The 15,655-nt window shown below is 45.3% G+C and overlaps 2 protein-coding genes across 21 annotated transcripts in view; one reads left to right on the top strand and one right to left on the bottom strand.

The window, feature by feature from the left end:
• Positions 1-3,892, top strand: part of ATG14 (autophagy related 14) — a 39,619-nt gene extending 35,727 nt beyond the window's left edge. For both annotated transcript variants that reach the window (XM_004279325.3, XM_033404733.2), the window contains one exon: positions 951-3,892. In XM_004279325.3, the coding sequence (XP_004279373.1) occupies positions 951-1,257 (307 nt within the window). In that variant the 3' untranslated portion in view covers positions 1,258-3,892. The remainder of the gene's footprint in view (positions 1-950) is intronic.
• A 7,400-nt stretch (positions 3,893-11,292) lies between these two features.
• The window catches only part of FBXO34 (F-box protein 34), an 86,066-nt gene continuing 81,703 nt past the window's right edge, over positions 11,293-15,655 (bottom strand). For all 19 annotated transcript variants that reach the window (XM_004279326.3, XM_033404715.2, XM_033404722.2 and 16 more), the window contains one exon: positions 11,293-14,542. In XM_004279326.3, the coding sequence (XP_004279374.1) occupies positions 12,394-14,542 (2,149 nt within the window). In that variant the 3' untranslated portion in view covers positions 11,293-12,393. The remainder of the gene's footprint in view (positions 14,543-15,655) is intronic.

The raw sequence follows: 15,655 nt of genomic DNA, 5'->3' as shown, positions 1-15,655 counted from the left end.
TGCTAATGTCTGTCATTTTCCCCAAAGTAACTGTCAGTGAAACTCTTAAGTGAACCAAGGCATCATGTCCTTATCTTGGGGACAACAGCGGGGAGGCTGCTGGAGTGATGTGGTCCCACCCTGTAGCTGGCTGCAGGGAACCCCTCTGGAGGGGCAGTAGGTGGGGTGACTGCCCACCCAAAGGAAATGCAGCCTGGCTCCCCTGAGGCAGGAGCTAGAAAGGGGGCACGGAAGAGCAGCAGGGGCTGTGTGGAGTTTGCTCACAAGGGTTCCACAGTGGCACTGAGGGGTGGTCACAGGGGATGAGGCCTGACTTGGAGGTGATGATGTCATTAGGGACCTTTGGGAAATAAAAATAGTTTTCTCCTGAAATATAGTGCAGAAATATGCACTATTCCAGATGAATATGTTCTAAATAGTTGTATCTCATTCAATGCTGTAGATGTGTCCCTAGAAAATTACGTAATGATATCTTAAGATGCGTGCAGTAATCCGAGGAAGCTTTGCTAGCATGCATACAACCCTATCATTCAGCCCCTGTGAGCGCAAGAGTTTACTAACTGGGGGCTTCCATGAGGCAGAGAACACCTGTACAGTTTTACTGTTCACTGATGTGCCTGTGTGTGCATCAGGTGACTGTTTTCGTCCGAATTCTCCCATTGGCATGCATGGATACTGTGGGGGCTTGAAACAGGAACTCGTATGTTGGACCAGCATGCCTAGTCTCAGCGGATGGGTTTTTTCCATCCAGGGTCTTCCCAAGTAGGTTGAGTTGAGGGAAAGTGTGGTGTGGTGTTTTCTTCATTACTTGGATGGCCATTATTATTTAGGTAAAGAAAAGCTCCATTCTAGACCAGCCGTGGGTGTGGTGACGGCTCGCCGTGTCCCATCGGGTCTTATGTTGCAAGAGGGGTGCTTGTCTTAAAGGGGCCCTCCCTATCTGCGCACAGGTCAGGACCCTTTGAAGTGCGAGCAGATCTGGAGGAGTCCATGGAGTTTGTGGATCCCGGAGTTGCTGGAGAATCAGACGAGAGTGGAGAAGAGCACGTAAGTGACGAGGAAACCGACCTGGGCACCGACTGGGAGAACCTGCCCAGCCCCCGGTTCTGTGACATTCCTTCCCAGCCCGTGGAAGTCTCCGAGAGCCAGAGCACCCAGGCGTCCCCGCCCATTGCGAGCAGCAGTGCCGGTGGGATGATCTCCTCTGCCGCGGCCTCCGTCACCTCCTGGTTTAAAGCTTACACTGGACACCGTTAACGAGCAGGAACTGAGACGCACCAGATGGGCCTGGAGAAAGCTCTTCCTCCACACCCTAGTAAACGTTACGTGTTTAGCTAAGATAGTGCCTGAACAGAAAGAGGTTAAGCTGTTGGGTTTTTTTAAAACAGGGAGATGAGCATTTCTCTGTCGATTGGGCCGTGGTGGTGACTGACATGCTTATGATAATTAACAGAACAGAGGGGTCACAGGCCCTTCTCCCAGACCAGCGCCGGTGGAGGAAGGCCCTGTGTGCATGGCCAGTTCTTTTGAGGCAGAAACACACAGAACCCCTTCCAACCACAGGCCATTGGTCCCACAGACGCAGCTGCCATGGCGATGCCTGTGATGCTAAGACTGTTCCTAAACACTTTGCTTCAGAGGTTGAATCACAAGGAAGTGATTCCTGATGGTTAGGATTTGAAAGATAAAACTGTTTACTATGAGTTTGTTTTTATGCCATTATTTTTTGTACAGAGAACAAGCAGGCAGTTTGAAACACTTGTTTTCTTTATAATTTGGTCACGCTTGGTTTTTAGGTCAAGGATTTTTGTCTTCTTTTCAAAGGGTAGGGGTTTCTTTTGGTGGGGGAGAGGTAGTTTAAAAAATGATTTCACTTGTGCCGCTCTCTTGTGGCCTGTTGGACATTCCTGTTTTCTTTCTCCCCACAGAGCAAAGAAACTAAGGTCTTTTTTTCTGTAGGACCCACATCCATGAAGGGAAGAAATCCTGGCTGCAGTAATGTCCTAGAGATTTAAAAACTATTTCCTTGGATTTTGAGGGGAATTAAGTTCATTCGTACCTAGATTATTGAATTCCTACCATCCACACTATGTGCATTTTGAAATTGAACTTATTTTCTGTGAGTGAAAAATAAGTGACTAAGGTTGTTCCCTTATGGAAGCTAAATTCCTGCCTGGGCGCAGGTTAAAAGCCACTGAAGTGGCCTATGGTCATTTTTCTGGTGTCTGGTTTCTTTCTAAGGGATTTAGTAAGTGGCAGGTTTTTCTACGGAAAACCACCCTGCTTGTTTATTTCCTATAGGTCTTTGTTGCTCTAAAGACACTACCTTTGCTCTGAAATGCAGAGCACAGCATTACAGCTAATACCGCTCTTCTGTATCCTGGGAAAGCGCTGATGGAAAGAATTTTCCCTCACCAAGAGATCCTTTTCAGCTAATGTGTCTTGTCATTCTCTTCGTGACAATCTTGTAAGAAAACTGTAGAGAGGCATTATGTACAAATATGTAAGTAGATTTTTATTTTTAATAACTGCAAAAAGAAATCTATGTAACAACTACAAAGTGAAATCCCATGAAAAATTCCTAACAGGCATTATTACCGTATCTTGTTAGTGTGATTAGCATGATAGTACCTCATAAATCACTTGGAGGTTTGCCCTGCCCTATAGCTTCTTTTCTCATAATTATTATAGTTGATACTTTGCCTCCAAATCCGAGGTGCTATATATAGCTCTTGCTGTTGGTATATTTAGTGTTTGGGTAGAGTTTGGGATAGAATTGCAGAAGGGTGTTTATTCCTATCCAGGAGTCCCAAGTTTCCTGACTGTAAATTTTCCACTTAGGGAGGAAGCAGGATTTTCTCCTTGTGGGTTCTTATACAGCCAGTATCTGTTTTAAGTGCTGGGCTTCATGATTGCTGGGTTGCATTGTCCCATCCAGGTCTGTAGTGTAGTTCATAGAGAGAGGCTGTGGTAGACTTTAACAAATACCAAATGAACTTAAAATCCCATAAGAGTTGTCTAGGCACTCAAACCCTCAGAAAGGAGAGCTTAGTCTTAAGAGTTGGAACACTGGGATTCGGGGCTTGGGTGCAGGGAATGACTTCAGCTGAAAGATGCACAACAGTCATGATTTGTCTCAAGTATTCCTCTGACGAAACCATGAGATCGCAAACCAGAGTAATTCAACAAAACTTACAAGGATATGGGAAATGTAGGGATTGGTGGGGTATGTTTTGTTGTTAATATCAACTGCAGGCACTTTACTTAGGGTTAAATGATCAAACCTTTAATGGTTTTGAACACCAACATACTGGCTTACACTGCTGAGATATTTTGGTTTTCATTATTTTGCACTGGATCCACCCTGTAAATATTCTTAAATATACATTTCAACCACTGTTTTTTCTACTGTCTTTGCTGCTCATTAAAATCTTTCATGTAGGTGCCAGAACCATATGTAAACAGCTTTTTAAAAAATTGAAGCTGGTATTTTTTTTTTTTTAAACAACAAGCCATAGAACTTGGTCATGTTTTCCATCATAAGACGATTTGTTGAAACAAGATAATACTAAAAAGACTCACAGGCACCAAATAGGCTGCTTAAAATGGTCTGTTAAAGACTTTTTTTGTAATGGAGTATAACTAAGGAACGTTTTGCACATCTGTAAGTTAAGGGGAAAAAGTGTCAACATTGGCGAGAGGACAGGATTCATTTAAGGAGTCGTGTATTGATAATTTGGGGAAGAACATTTGGTGGCATGCTGTTAAAGAATCTCCTTGGGGCGTCATGTTCCAGGGATTCCCCACTGCTCTGCGACTTCCAAACCAGTTTGAGTCATACAAATGTTTTCTAAACTATTATTGTATTATTGCAATAAATCTTTTAACAGTACTTTGCAAATATGTATGTCTTTTTCAAGCTCTGATTATTCATTTCTACTGAATACATTGAGGGTAGCAAGAATAAGATCTAACTCTGGAGTATTTTATACAAATTAGAGGATAATTTTTTTTTAAAGAATTTTTTGCCAGGTAATGGAAAATACCTGTTAATACTTTTTTTAAATTACAGTAGTATTAACAATAATGGTCCATCTTAAGTAAGCTCGAAAATCGGTCGCTTACCAGTTACATCTTTCTCTAAAGATGCATTTTTCTCCTGTAGCCATCATTTGATGCAAGTCTCTGGCAGTGACTTCTGGTGTATTGCAACAGCCCCTTACGGAGGGAGAGAGGGAGAGATGGGGCCTTCTAGGTTGCCCATATGGAATTTACCTAGGCTTTCTTCAGGACGAGATAAAGGGCAGTGTTAGAGGGGATCTGTCAAGCTGAGAGAACAGAGTATTTTTGGAGAATCCCTCCCCTCTGTGTTTTGTTTTAATAACTGTGTAGTCTCTCCCAGATGGATAATCTGTACCTTTCAGGTTAGATTATTATGGAGAGGGGCCACCTGCAAGGTGGATGAGGGATACCAGAGTGATTACTGTGGAACAGCAAGACCAACTCAGAGAAGTACCAAGGAACTGTTGCCATGGTCATCGTACTCCTTTACCTGCAGGAGAAGGCCAGCCAGCAGCAGCAGAACAGGCAAGGAAATGAAAGGGTTCCTGAATAGGGCATGTGCTTCAGTGTTAGTCCTTCGACCTCCCTGGGTAACAACAGTTAAAAACACGCTCCCATCTATGTGTGTACGCATAGATTCCCAGCCCTCAAAAGTTACTTCATGATCGATGCAGGAATCAGGTTGAAGCAGATGGAAAGAACTAAGGATAACTTTGTCCTTAGTGGTTGGGAGGTGATTTGAAAATTGCCTCAACAAAATGTACCAGGAAATTTGAAACTGGCTTTTGGGCAAGTTATCTGAATCCCAGCTATGAAACACTCAGTGAGAGAAAGCCACCACTAGCACCCCATTCCAAGGATCTGGTGAGAAAATACCCTGGAAAAAGGGTTCACCATCTGCTTAAGAGTTTTACATAGGTGAAGTGGATTTCTTTTTTTTTTTTTTAAGATTTATTTATTATCTTTGGCTGCGTGGGGTCTCAGTTGCCGTATGCGGGATCCTTCGTTGTGTTGCGCGGGTTTCTCTCTAGTTGTGGCGTGCAGGTTTTTTAATCTCTTCTCTAGTTGTGGCGCACAGGCTCCAGGGCGCCTGGGCTCTGTAGTTGGCAGCACGCGGGCTCCAGTTGAGGTGCGAGAGCTCAGTTGTGGCACGCAGCTTAGTTGCACCGCGGCATGTGGGATCTTAGTTCCCCAACCAGGGATCAAACCCCCATCCCCTGCGTTGTAAGGTGGATTCTTTACCACTGGACCACCAGGGAAGTCCCTTTTTAAAAACAAAACAAAACAAAAAACCACCAGTGGGACAGTCTTTTCTAGAAGAAAAGGGATGGTAAAACAGCAAGAGCCACATCAGTGACTTCTTTGTTGTGCTTTTTCTGGGAAGGAGTGAGGGATAGTCTGGTGGGGAGAAAATCTGATGGAGAATTCAAATGGTCCCTTTAAAAAAGTGAGAAATAGGCAGGAGGGATCTGCCAGCACTAGGTAAGTGTTGAAAAGTGGGCTGGAGTCAGTGGAGTGGAAGCAGCTCAGCATCATGAAGGCATTAATAACCTCCAGGTGCATATCAGCTTGTTCATCATCTCCCCTTTTGGGCGTGGTTTTCTGGCATTTACTGTATGACTTCAGAAGACACCTGGATTTTGAAGAAAGGGCTCTCCTACCCTCAGCAACTTATTTCCCTAAATTTAAAACATTATCAGGAAGACATTTCTAGCTTACTAGCATAAGCAAGTAGGTGGCTCTAGATTTCGGTAAGAAAGTGGCAAGTGGTTTGGAAATAGTAGATGGCAGGGACACACCTCCCAATCCAAAGTTGATTAATGAATGATAGAAACGGGACATATCTTCTGTGTCAGCAGCGTAATAGTTGCCTTCAAAGTAGTAAAGACCACGTCTAGCACCCACCCACAGGCTGGTGCCCCTATTTTCTGGCTCAGGGGCATTGGTACTGGCTTAAGTTGGGAGTTCTACTGCATTGATGGCCTTTGAGAAAAAGCCTGCTAAGAGCTGGAGAGCTCCCGCAGAGGTCTCTGATATACTACGCCCAAGATCTTTAGCACCTAATTTCTGTGGAGTTGCTACTGCTCACGGTGTGATCCTAGGACCTGCAGCATCACCTGGGAGCTTGTGAGAAATGAAGGTCTTGGGTGCCATCAGAATCAGAATCATTTCAATAATACGTATGTACATTAACATTTTAAAAGCACTGACCAGGACTTCCCTGGTGGTCCAGGGGTTAAGAATCCGCCTTCCAGTGCAGGGGACGTGGGTTCAATCCCTGGTCAGGGAACTAAGATCCCACATGGCATGGGGCAACTAAGCCTGCGCACCACAACTACTGAGCCCACATGCCGCAACTACAGAGCCCACGTGGGCTGCAACTAAGACCCAACGCAGCCAAAATATAAGTAAATAAATATTTTGAAATAAATAAATGTCCTTTCTCTGGAGAGCTCTCTGGAGAACCTCTGCTTGCCATGTCTTAAAAAAAAATAAAAGCATTGACCTATAGCAGTGCTGTCCAATGTAATATTTAATGTAGCCCACACATCTGATTTTAAACTTTCTGGTAGTCTCATTAAAAAGGTAAAAAGAAATAAGTAAAATGTATTTTTATAATAGAATTTAACTCAAGATATACAAAAACATTATTTCATCTAATAAGCATGAAAAATATTAAGAGGGCAGAGGGGCTGCAGGAGGGTTCATTTGTATTCTTGCCCTGGGCCACAAAAATTGGGAAAGGCTTGCCCCTGTATCTACACACTTGTGATAAACCCTCTTTGAATTCACTCTTTTTGGGTGTGTCAGCAGTTTCCTGTTGAGAAGGTACACAATAAAGAGCCTCTGCAGAGCACACACTGGAAGCCTGAAAGCGAGACTCCTGGCCTTGGAAAAGGATAAGATCATGCAGGAGGTCCCAGCTTAGATGCCAGGGCAGCCAAAACACCATCTCTGCTTAGAAGAAGAATCAGTCAGGGCTGGGGTGGAAGGAGGTTTGTGGCAGTCCACACACCCTGTAGCAGAATCTGCCCATACAGGAGGCTTGGTGAGGTAGAGCAGAGAAGGCCAACAGCTCAGTCCCAGAATACGGAAGCCGGGGGTGCCCAGGCTTGGCTCCATCCCTGTCCTCCCACTGGACTGCAAACACTCAGTTATACAAACGGGCCATTTCCCCTTCTAATGGACAGGGGACCAACACAAATACAACTTTGCTCTACATTTTACTGATTGGCAACTAATTGATTTTGAATCTGTATCAACCTCTTCATACTACTTAATAGACATCTGAAAACAGTTGGTAAAGCAGCTATTTGATTTTCTGATGGGGGGCAGACATAAGGGAGGGAAATAATTTAAACAGCACAAGTGATTCTGCCCCAATTAACTAGATGATGCGATCTGCTATTCCCCGAGTCTTGGTGTCTGTACACTGCTCATCATTCAGCAAGAACAAGTCCTTTTTTTTTTTTTTTTTTTTTTTTTTTTGTGGTACGCGGGACTTTCACTGTTGTGGTCTCTCCCGTTGCGGAGCACAGGCTCCGGACACGCAGGCTCAGCGGCCATGGCTCACAGGCCCAGCCGCTCGGCGGCATGTGGGATCCTCCCAGACCGGGGCACGAACCCGCGTCCCCTGCATTGGCAGGCAGACTCTCAACCGCTGCGCCACCAGGGAAGCCCCAAGAACAAGTCCTCTTACAGGACTTACGCATTTCGCACCACTGTACCTGGTGTATATCATTCTCTGCTGGGTGGGTGATGGATACACAGGACTTCCAAGAGTAATTTCAGCTTTGTGCCATTCTCCCCCTAAATGCTAACTTTAGAACCTAATCCCTGCTGGGTTTTATCATTCCAAAGAGAAAAACAAAACATTTAAGTAGAGCTTTCTAATTTTAAACTTTTATAGCCCCAAAAGAATCTTAATCCAAAAAGAATTTGAAACAACGGTTCCCAAAGTTAATTTGTTCTGAGGCCTGTTCTTTGCAAACTGAAGAGGGAGGGGATGGGGGCCTTTGAGAGGCGAAGGTTTCATTTTGCTTTTTAAACAGAGGAGCACCACGTCTCCCCAGAGGTGTGGTATAAGAGATGGCCATCTCCCTGCTCCCAGTCCCCTCCCAGCTATCAACTTCAGTGGTCCTGCGCCTCTAAAATAACACCCAGGTCAAACACACCACCTAGAAGAGGGTTGCTACCTAACTGGGTTTTGCTTAAACCAGTTAGGTGTAAATACACTTGTAAGTCCCCAGAGGGTTCATAACCACAGTGATGTTTGCTGTTCCCGTGAGGTTATGCAAACACCAGCTATGGCCACACACTTAGGTGCATGTCAATAGAAGGTACTGCACATTTCCCACAAAGATACTCTCACCCGTCTTGGAGATTGCAACTCTAGCTTGTATGAACCCAAAGGAAAACCCGGGATAGAAACTGTCAGATTCCCTGAGTGCCAGTCGCTGTGCACAGCAGAGAACGCCTTTACATAAATGCAGCGTGGTACCTGACCGTAAGAGCTATATAACATCAGCTCCGGTTATTGGTGCAGTCTACAGTGTATGGCGGCGTTTTAGCGCAGACTGGCTTTGTGCTGTTTTTGAGGTAGGCTGTGGGATGCAGGAGAGGAGGAGGAGCCAGTCTGCTGAGTAAAGAAGGAATAGAGGCTATTGAAGCCACAGAAAAATGCCCAGGAAGACCCACATAATAGGAATAGTGTCTGAGGCCAGTCCGTAAAGGTTGGCAGGGAGGCTCTGACAAGTCCAAGTTAGAAGGGTGGTTGGACAGAGTCCAGGAAGGGGCTCCTAGATCAAGCTTAACCATCAGTTCACAGCCTTCTGCAGTCAGAAAGCCCAAAGCAACTGCTGCCGGGGAAGCCACGACAAAGCCCAGATCATATCAAATGCACAACTGACAGTTACCCAGCAAAACTCCTAGGGCTGCTGTGGAAGTGACCCCAACCAAGAAAGCTCCCATGGGACCAGCTGTGGCCAGAGCAAAGGATCCTCCCAGATCCCCTCATCCCCCTTCAGGTTTCTCATACTAGAAGGAGTTACAGTAGAGCCCAGAGCAATCAGAACCTGCCAGCACCCCTCACATCAAGATGATGACTGGAAAGGAATATAAACATTTTATGGAGGGTGTGTACTGGGTGTGAGGCACTGAGGGGTGGCATTGACCAAGCTGCTCTGCATGAGCCCCAAGTGGAGAGGGCTCCATACACCAAAGAGGCGGTGGCGGTAGAGAGGTACCTAGAGGCACCGTGCAGCCAACCAAGGTGAACAGGACGGGGCAGGGGACGCAAAGGACACGCCTCCTGCGCACAGGCTGTCAGTGTGTTCGTTAGGGCAGGGAACGTGGCCAGTTGTGAATGAGCCTTTCACATGACCATTTTAATTCCACAGTCGTTTTGACAAGGCCTGAAGAAAAAGTTACAATCTTGGCCCTTTTTCCCTTTCCAGTTCATCCCTGCCTGGTATCTGGTCTCATTCACTGAGCAGGGAACAAAGCCAAACTGCCCCAGGGATTGGGGGCAGGGAGCTGCTGACTCTTCCACATTTTCTCTGGTTCTGCATTTTCTTTCAAATGGTAAAGTGAGGGGTGGGAGAGAATCTAGGCCAGGTGTATCAGACCCTCTGAGCAAAAGCTGAAGGGGTAAGAATCCTTTACTTGGGTCCCCATGGGCGTGGAGTTGGGCTGAGCCTAGGCTCTTCGAGCCCACATTCTTACTTCCTTTCTTGTGAGTCTGGGATTCTCCAGCCACGCAGGAAGGCAGGTAGCACTGCACTGTTGCAGAAGTAAAACGTGAGCTGGTTTCTCCAGCTTGGCACTAGGGGGCTCTGAAGCACAGCATCTTTCTCCTAAGGGAAACAGCTACACTTGCCTAGAAATGAAGACCAGGGTGCCCTTGGGCCCCACCTGCCAAAATCCTCTCGTCATTCACACAGACACCCCTGGGAAGTGGGTCTCGCATCACGGTTCAAAAGGGATCTCAGTGATTTCTGAGAACCCCGAGAACTGCATGCCAAGACGGGGTTAGGGCATAATTCTTCCTGTCCTCTGCTCTTGGTCAGTTCAGGCCGTCGCACACTCACAGCTTGTGTCCCACGTGAAAACCACATCTAGAACGGCTGACTTGAGAAAACCACCTGGGCACATGTAGAAGAACCAAGAGCCAATAACAATGAAAGCTGACATTCCACACACCAAGCTGTGCACCAAGCTGTGCAAGTCCTGCATGTGCACGTCTCCTTTAATGCTAAATTAGGAGTCAGAACAAACCTATTAGGAAGGTACACACAGAGATTGCCAGTTTGGAGCAAACCAGCGGAGGACGACCAGCACTGGAAACTTCAGCCCAGGGGATGGAAAGCATTCTCACGTACCTTGGCTGGGGTGAGTCATGAGGAAGGACACCGACACCCTGAAGGGGAAGTCAGCCTTCGCAGCCTCTCCTGTTCCTGTGTCACAGACAGGCTCCAGCCGAGCACGTAGGAGGTAGCATGGTGATGTGCCTGCAGGGCAGACTTGTTCAGCATCCAGACACTTTTCAGTTTGTCCCCCCTCTTCAGGCAGGAGCAGCTACTGCCTAAGGATAAGGTAAGAAAGAAGCTGCTCTGTGGCCACATACCACCTCAGCCACAGGTGAACCTGGCTCCCGGACTCCAGCCCTGCCCCACTCTGCTTGGCAGCCCTGGCCAAAGCCTACTCCACCTTTCCATCTTCCTCCTGTGGGACCACCAGAGCCTTCACTCATCACTTTCAAGACAGCCCCACCCCTGGCACACTTACCATTGCTTCTCCACAGCCCAGAGCTGATGCAGCTCCAAGGCTTTTTTGGTGGGTATCAATTTCAAGCCAACCTAGCTTCTAGGTCCTCCACTGCAGCTTTCTGGGGCCAGATAGCTTCCAGCCCTGCCAAGCGTTACATGACCATAGGTCTGAATATATTCTCGATGACTTCTAAACAATTAACTCATTACGCATAGATAATAATACCTCATCCAACAGGAAATACAGAGGGTGCTGGGCAGACAACAAATTCAAACTAAGTGTTAAAGGGTTGCAAAAATGGAAGCTCATGTTAAGTGAAGATGGTCTCTTTCCAGTGGTAGAAAAGAATTCTCTCTCCCCTTCTAACAACTCAATTTTTTTTTTTTTAATTCTTAGGATTCAGTTCACAATATCCCTCATCAATATTACCTCAAAAAAGAAAACACATCTGCAAAACTCAGGTCCCATTTAGGATGCATGTTTTTATTGAAGTTAAAAAAAATTTGTAACCAGACAGAAAGAATAAAATAGACAAGAATGTTATAATCTGACTATATAATATTCTCTCATTCTTGGTGAATCACTAAAATATAACAAAGGATTGTTCTCTATGCTAATTTTTTAAGGTTGTCCAGTTAAACCATTATTTGGTATCCTTTCAACAGGTTAACCTCTTAACTATTTAGAGTTTCTTCTCAGAAACATTCATATATTATACAGAAAACATTCATAGTTTATTTGGGAAACATTCATATTTTATACAAATTTGAGACGAGACCAAAAAAACAAAAAACCAAAAAAAATCCACACAGTTGTAGCTGCAACACTATCCTAGCTGCATTGTGGTGATTATGTTCAGTCAGCTGTCCGCTATTTACACCTGGATTTTAATAGTGTTATTTACAGAGGGGCCAAAAGCACTCATCTAAAGTAAAGGCGCTCGGGTTTAATGTGCACTTTCATAGCCCTATGAAAACACAACCATTATATACACTGTAAACACCACAGGGCATGAAATCCATCTCCAACCACAAACATCAGTCTCACAGATCAAGCATACAAGGTCTAAGGTAAGGTGCCTAACTTTTCTTTGTAAGCATACTTTTCACCCAAGAGTACTGCTATTCTCTTCATAGGACACTATTCACTTATTTCAGATATGGTGCCAGTGCTCAAAACATGCCCAGAACCCCTTTTTGGGGATTGCCTGCATAGTCTGCGATGAACTCTGCTGAACATTCTTGACGGTGGCAAGTCTTCTTTGAACAATCCTTTGAAGAAGGATTCGATTTGGGAAAACAGGCATAGTTATTCACAGCCAAGTGGATCAAACTGTGGGATACAGCCCTGGATCAAGCATGAGGCACCACTAGAAAACGATGAGACCGATTTTCTTGTACAGCTCGTAAATTCAGAGATTTAAGATGCCTGAGCAATGGCAGTCCTGATGGAGTAGCAGAGGTTCTCCTGGAACGAAGACTGAGAGGCAACACTCACTGGAACGGCGTATCTAGGTGGTGGTTTGCAGTTTTAAAGATCAATCCGTTGCCTCGCACATAAACTTTAGTACTCCTCTTCAGTTTCAGTCCCTTTTGCTTTCTTATGGATTGCCCGATTAAAGCTATGGCAAGCAGGGACCCAGTGATTGTCATGAAGCCCCAGCTTACAGCCAGGGAAGCCCTTCTGAGACCGGTGGCAGCACATCCAGTATCCCGGCCCATAGGGCAATGCCTGGCAATAGGGCTTGGGGTGCCACCGGCACAGGGACACATCCCCTTTCACATATTTTTTCTTGCACTGCTTGCACGGATCCTCTCTATAGCGTGGATCCCGAACCCAGCGAGAATCTGCTGGCCTGATATTGTAATATTCAATGATAAACTTGAAATAGCAGCAGGTACATTTAAGAGCCACTAAACTCTTAGTGGGAAGTAACCTGAAGATTTTCACCATAATGTGGTGGGGCAGAAAAGCCATGTACTGCTGAGGCTCCAAAAGCTGCTGGATTTTAAACCTGGTCTCCAGAAAGTCATGCGACACCTGCTTCTTCCAACTGGATGCCTCGAGCACTGGTAATGTACTTTCCACAGAAGCCAGCGGGACAAATGAATCAGCCGAGACGCTTTTTTCCTCAGATGCACTGTCACCCTCAGCAGCATCTTCAAGCTGACTGGCCTCGGAAGACTCTTCTGTTGTGCCTTCATTCAGCTGGGAACAGCCCGACTGGTGCTGACCAGATGGCAAAAAAAACAACATCCCTGGAAGTGGGTCTTCGCAGGACTTTGAGCTGGAAGGCTGGTCTTTCTCTACCTTGGACACAGTGATACTAATGCACAAAGACTCTTTTCTTCTCTGATCAGGATTTTGGCTAGCAAGAGGCACAAGCTCTTCACTCATACCATCAATAGCATCTGGGGGCAATTCAATGGCTTGGGGACAGGTGCGAGGAGGAAAAGGTGACCCAACAAGTTCCTCTGTCATTTCCACATCATGTGTATTGCTGTTTTTCATGGCAGTCTGCTGATCTGGCTCTAATTCTGCACTGTCCGTGTGCAAACTCACGCCTGCTGGCAATGAGGGACAGCCCCGAGGAGCGCCGTCCCAGGCCTGGTCCCCCTTGGGAGAACAATGGTCAGCTCTTAAGGGGCCACAGTCCACAGATACAGACCCCACAGTTTTCACCTGAGTGTCAGGTACCTCCAAGGCGCCTTTGTTTGTTTTGCTTTCCTCAGCCTGGGTGCCATTCACAAGCAACACGCGGCCCACATTGCGACGGAAGCTGTTATTCCTCGAGAGGCTCCCAGGCTCACGCTGGCTCTGCCGCTTCAGGCACTCGGACTCCAGCCTGGCTACCATGTCAAGGACACGGACTGGCTCACTCTGTGGTTCACCAACCTCAGGATTTCTCCTTTCCATGGGTTCTTCACATGCTCCTGGGGCAGACAAGGGCTCGGGGGCTGGGGGCACACCTCTGGATTGCCCGGAAAACCGCACCACAGCAGGTGAGTTAGTGCAGTTTTTCGCACAACTGGCTAGCAGAGCACTGGCTCTTTGCTCGAGGAAGGCAACCATTTGTATGACCGACAGAGGCCTCCCGGCATAGACTCCGTCCCCGTTGTCACTCACGTAATGCACAGAACAATGCTCGATGCCACACGCAAAAGGCTCAGGTTGGTAGCATCTGCTGTTGACTTCCTTCATCCTTTCTAACTGTATCTTGGCTTTTTTAAGATCCCCTGATTTTTTCCTTCTTTTAGTAGCTCTCCCATCAATATCCCAGGAGCTTTTTATTTTCATAGATCCTATTCTATTACTACACTGGTGGGCTGCAAAGAATGCAATCTTTTCCTTGGTATTTCCCGGTTTCACGACAGCCCAGATATCAAGTGGCCCTTCCCCTTCCTCACCCTGGTGGATTGTTGCAGACGATGCATTCTTCTTGGTTTTAACATTCACGCTGCTCTCTTCAGGACTGTTCCCACTCATACTGCACAGGACATTTGGAGAAAGGATTCCAAAAGGCTTTCGAGATGATGCTTTACCAAGAGAGGCTGAAGGAAAGACACTTGGTTTCATACAGCTAGCTTTGCATTTTTCATCATTTATAGCTTGTTGGTGGCTCATAGGAGTTCTCAGAGTTTCCTTGCTGATTTCCAAAGGTCGCACTTTCTTCTGGAGTTTCCAGTATGGCTTTAGGTGCATAACAGAGGCTCTACAAGGAGGAAATACACATTTGATTAAGATACTGATTTCATTTTTAGAAAAGCTTTTTTTTTTAAACTTACACTCAGATGGTTCTAGCAAGTAATAGAAACATTTTCTATCAGTTCACTAAATCTTTACCAACTCTCATTTCAGCTAGTTTTTAACGTACAAATCAAGAACAACAAAAGCAAAAATAACAACTTTCCATGGTATACAGACCAAAAAATAAATGGGTGAATTTCAGACTGACTAGACTACGTAAATTTCAGACTGACATTAGTTAACATTCTATACATAAAATTAGTGCTTTAAATGTAAAGAAATTTGAACTTACTAAAAACACTCAAGGGTCAGTACAAGGCACAGTAAAGAAGAAACGGAAGTATAAAAGGAACCCATCCAGAATCTCTAGTATAGTAACACTATTTCTTTCTAAGTCATCACAACTAGCATTTTATTGATTGCAAAACAGTCTATCAAAATTGTTATATTGCTTTCTAAGTTATTCCCATACTGTTGAATATTTTAGATATCTGTATTTTCACTTGTCTGCTTATGTTGCTTTGCCCATCTATTAGTGTTGATTTTCTAAACAATGTACTTGTGTAAGCTCTTAACTGTTAAATTTTCTGCAAATTAAATACAAAGCCCACAATCTTTATTAATTCACTAGTTCAGAAAAACAGTGCCTGTTTTGTCCCCTGGCTAGGGGTGGAGATGGTAACCATTTTAGAAATTATAAAGATGATTGATTACATGCAGAGACATGTGTTCTAGTCCTTGTCATATCACTAATTAGCTAGACAGGGTGATTTTACCTTGGGTAAGTCACTTCCTCTCTGGGTCTGAGTTGAAATGTTAACTGAGGGGTTGGAATACTAGATTATTTAATGATTTTGTCAATTTGTATCTCAAAATATCCCACTGCTACACAGAACACCTGGATTGAGGAAAAAGTGTCTCGTAGGGATGCCTGGTATCCTACAAAGTAAACCTACAGACCAAAATAAACATCTGCAGTCACAGATGTGAAGCAACAGCAAGAACTTTCACAGGTCTAAGCACATGGGCTCTCACCCACTCTCGCCCCTGGGGACAGAGTCTAAGACACACACATTGG

Source organism: Orcinus orca, chromosome 2, assembly GCF_937001465.1.
Source record: "Orcinus orca chromosome 2, mOrcOrc1.1, whole genome shotgun sequence".
Taxonomy (NCBI): Eukaryota; Metazoa; Chordata; class Mammalia; order Artiodactyla; family Delphinidae; genus Orcinus; species Orcinus orca.
The sequence above is the reverse complement of the archived record's forward strand: the minus strand, read 5'-3'. Positions and strand labels throughout refer to the sequence as shown.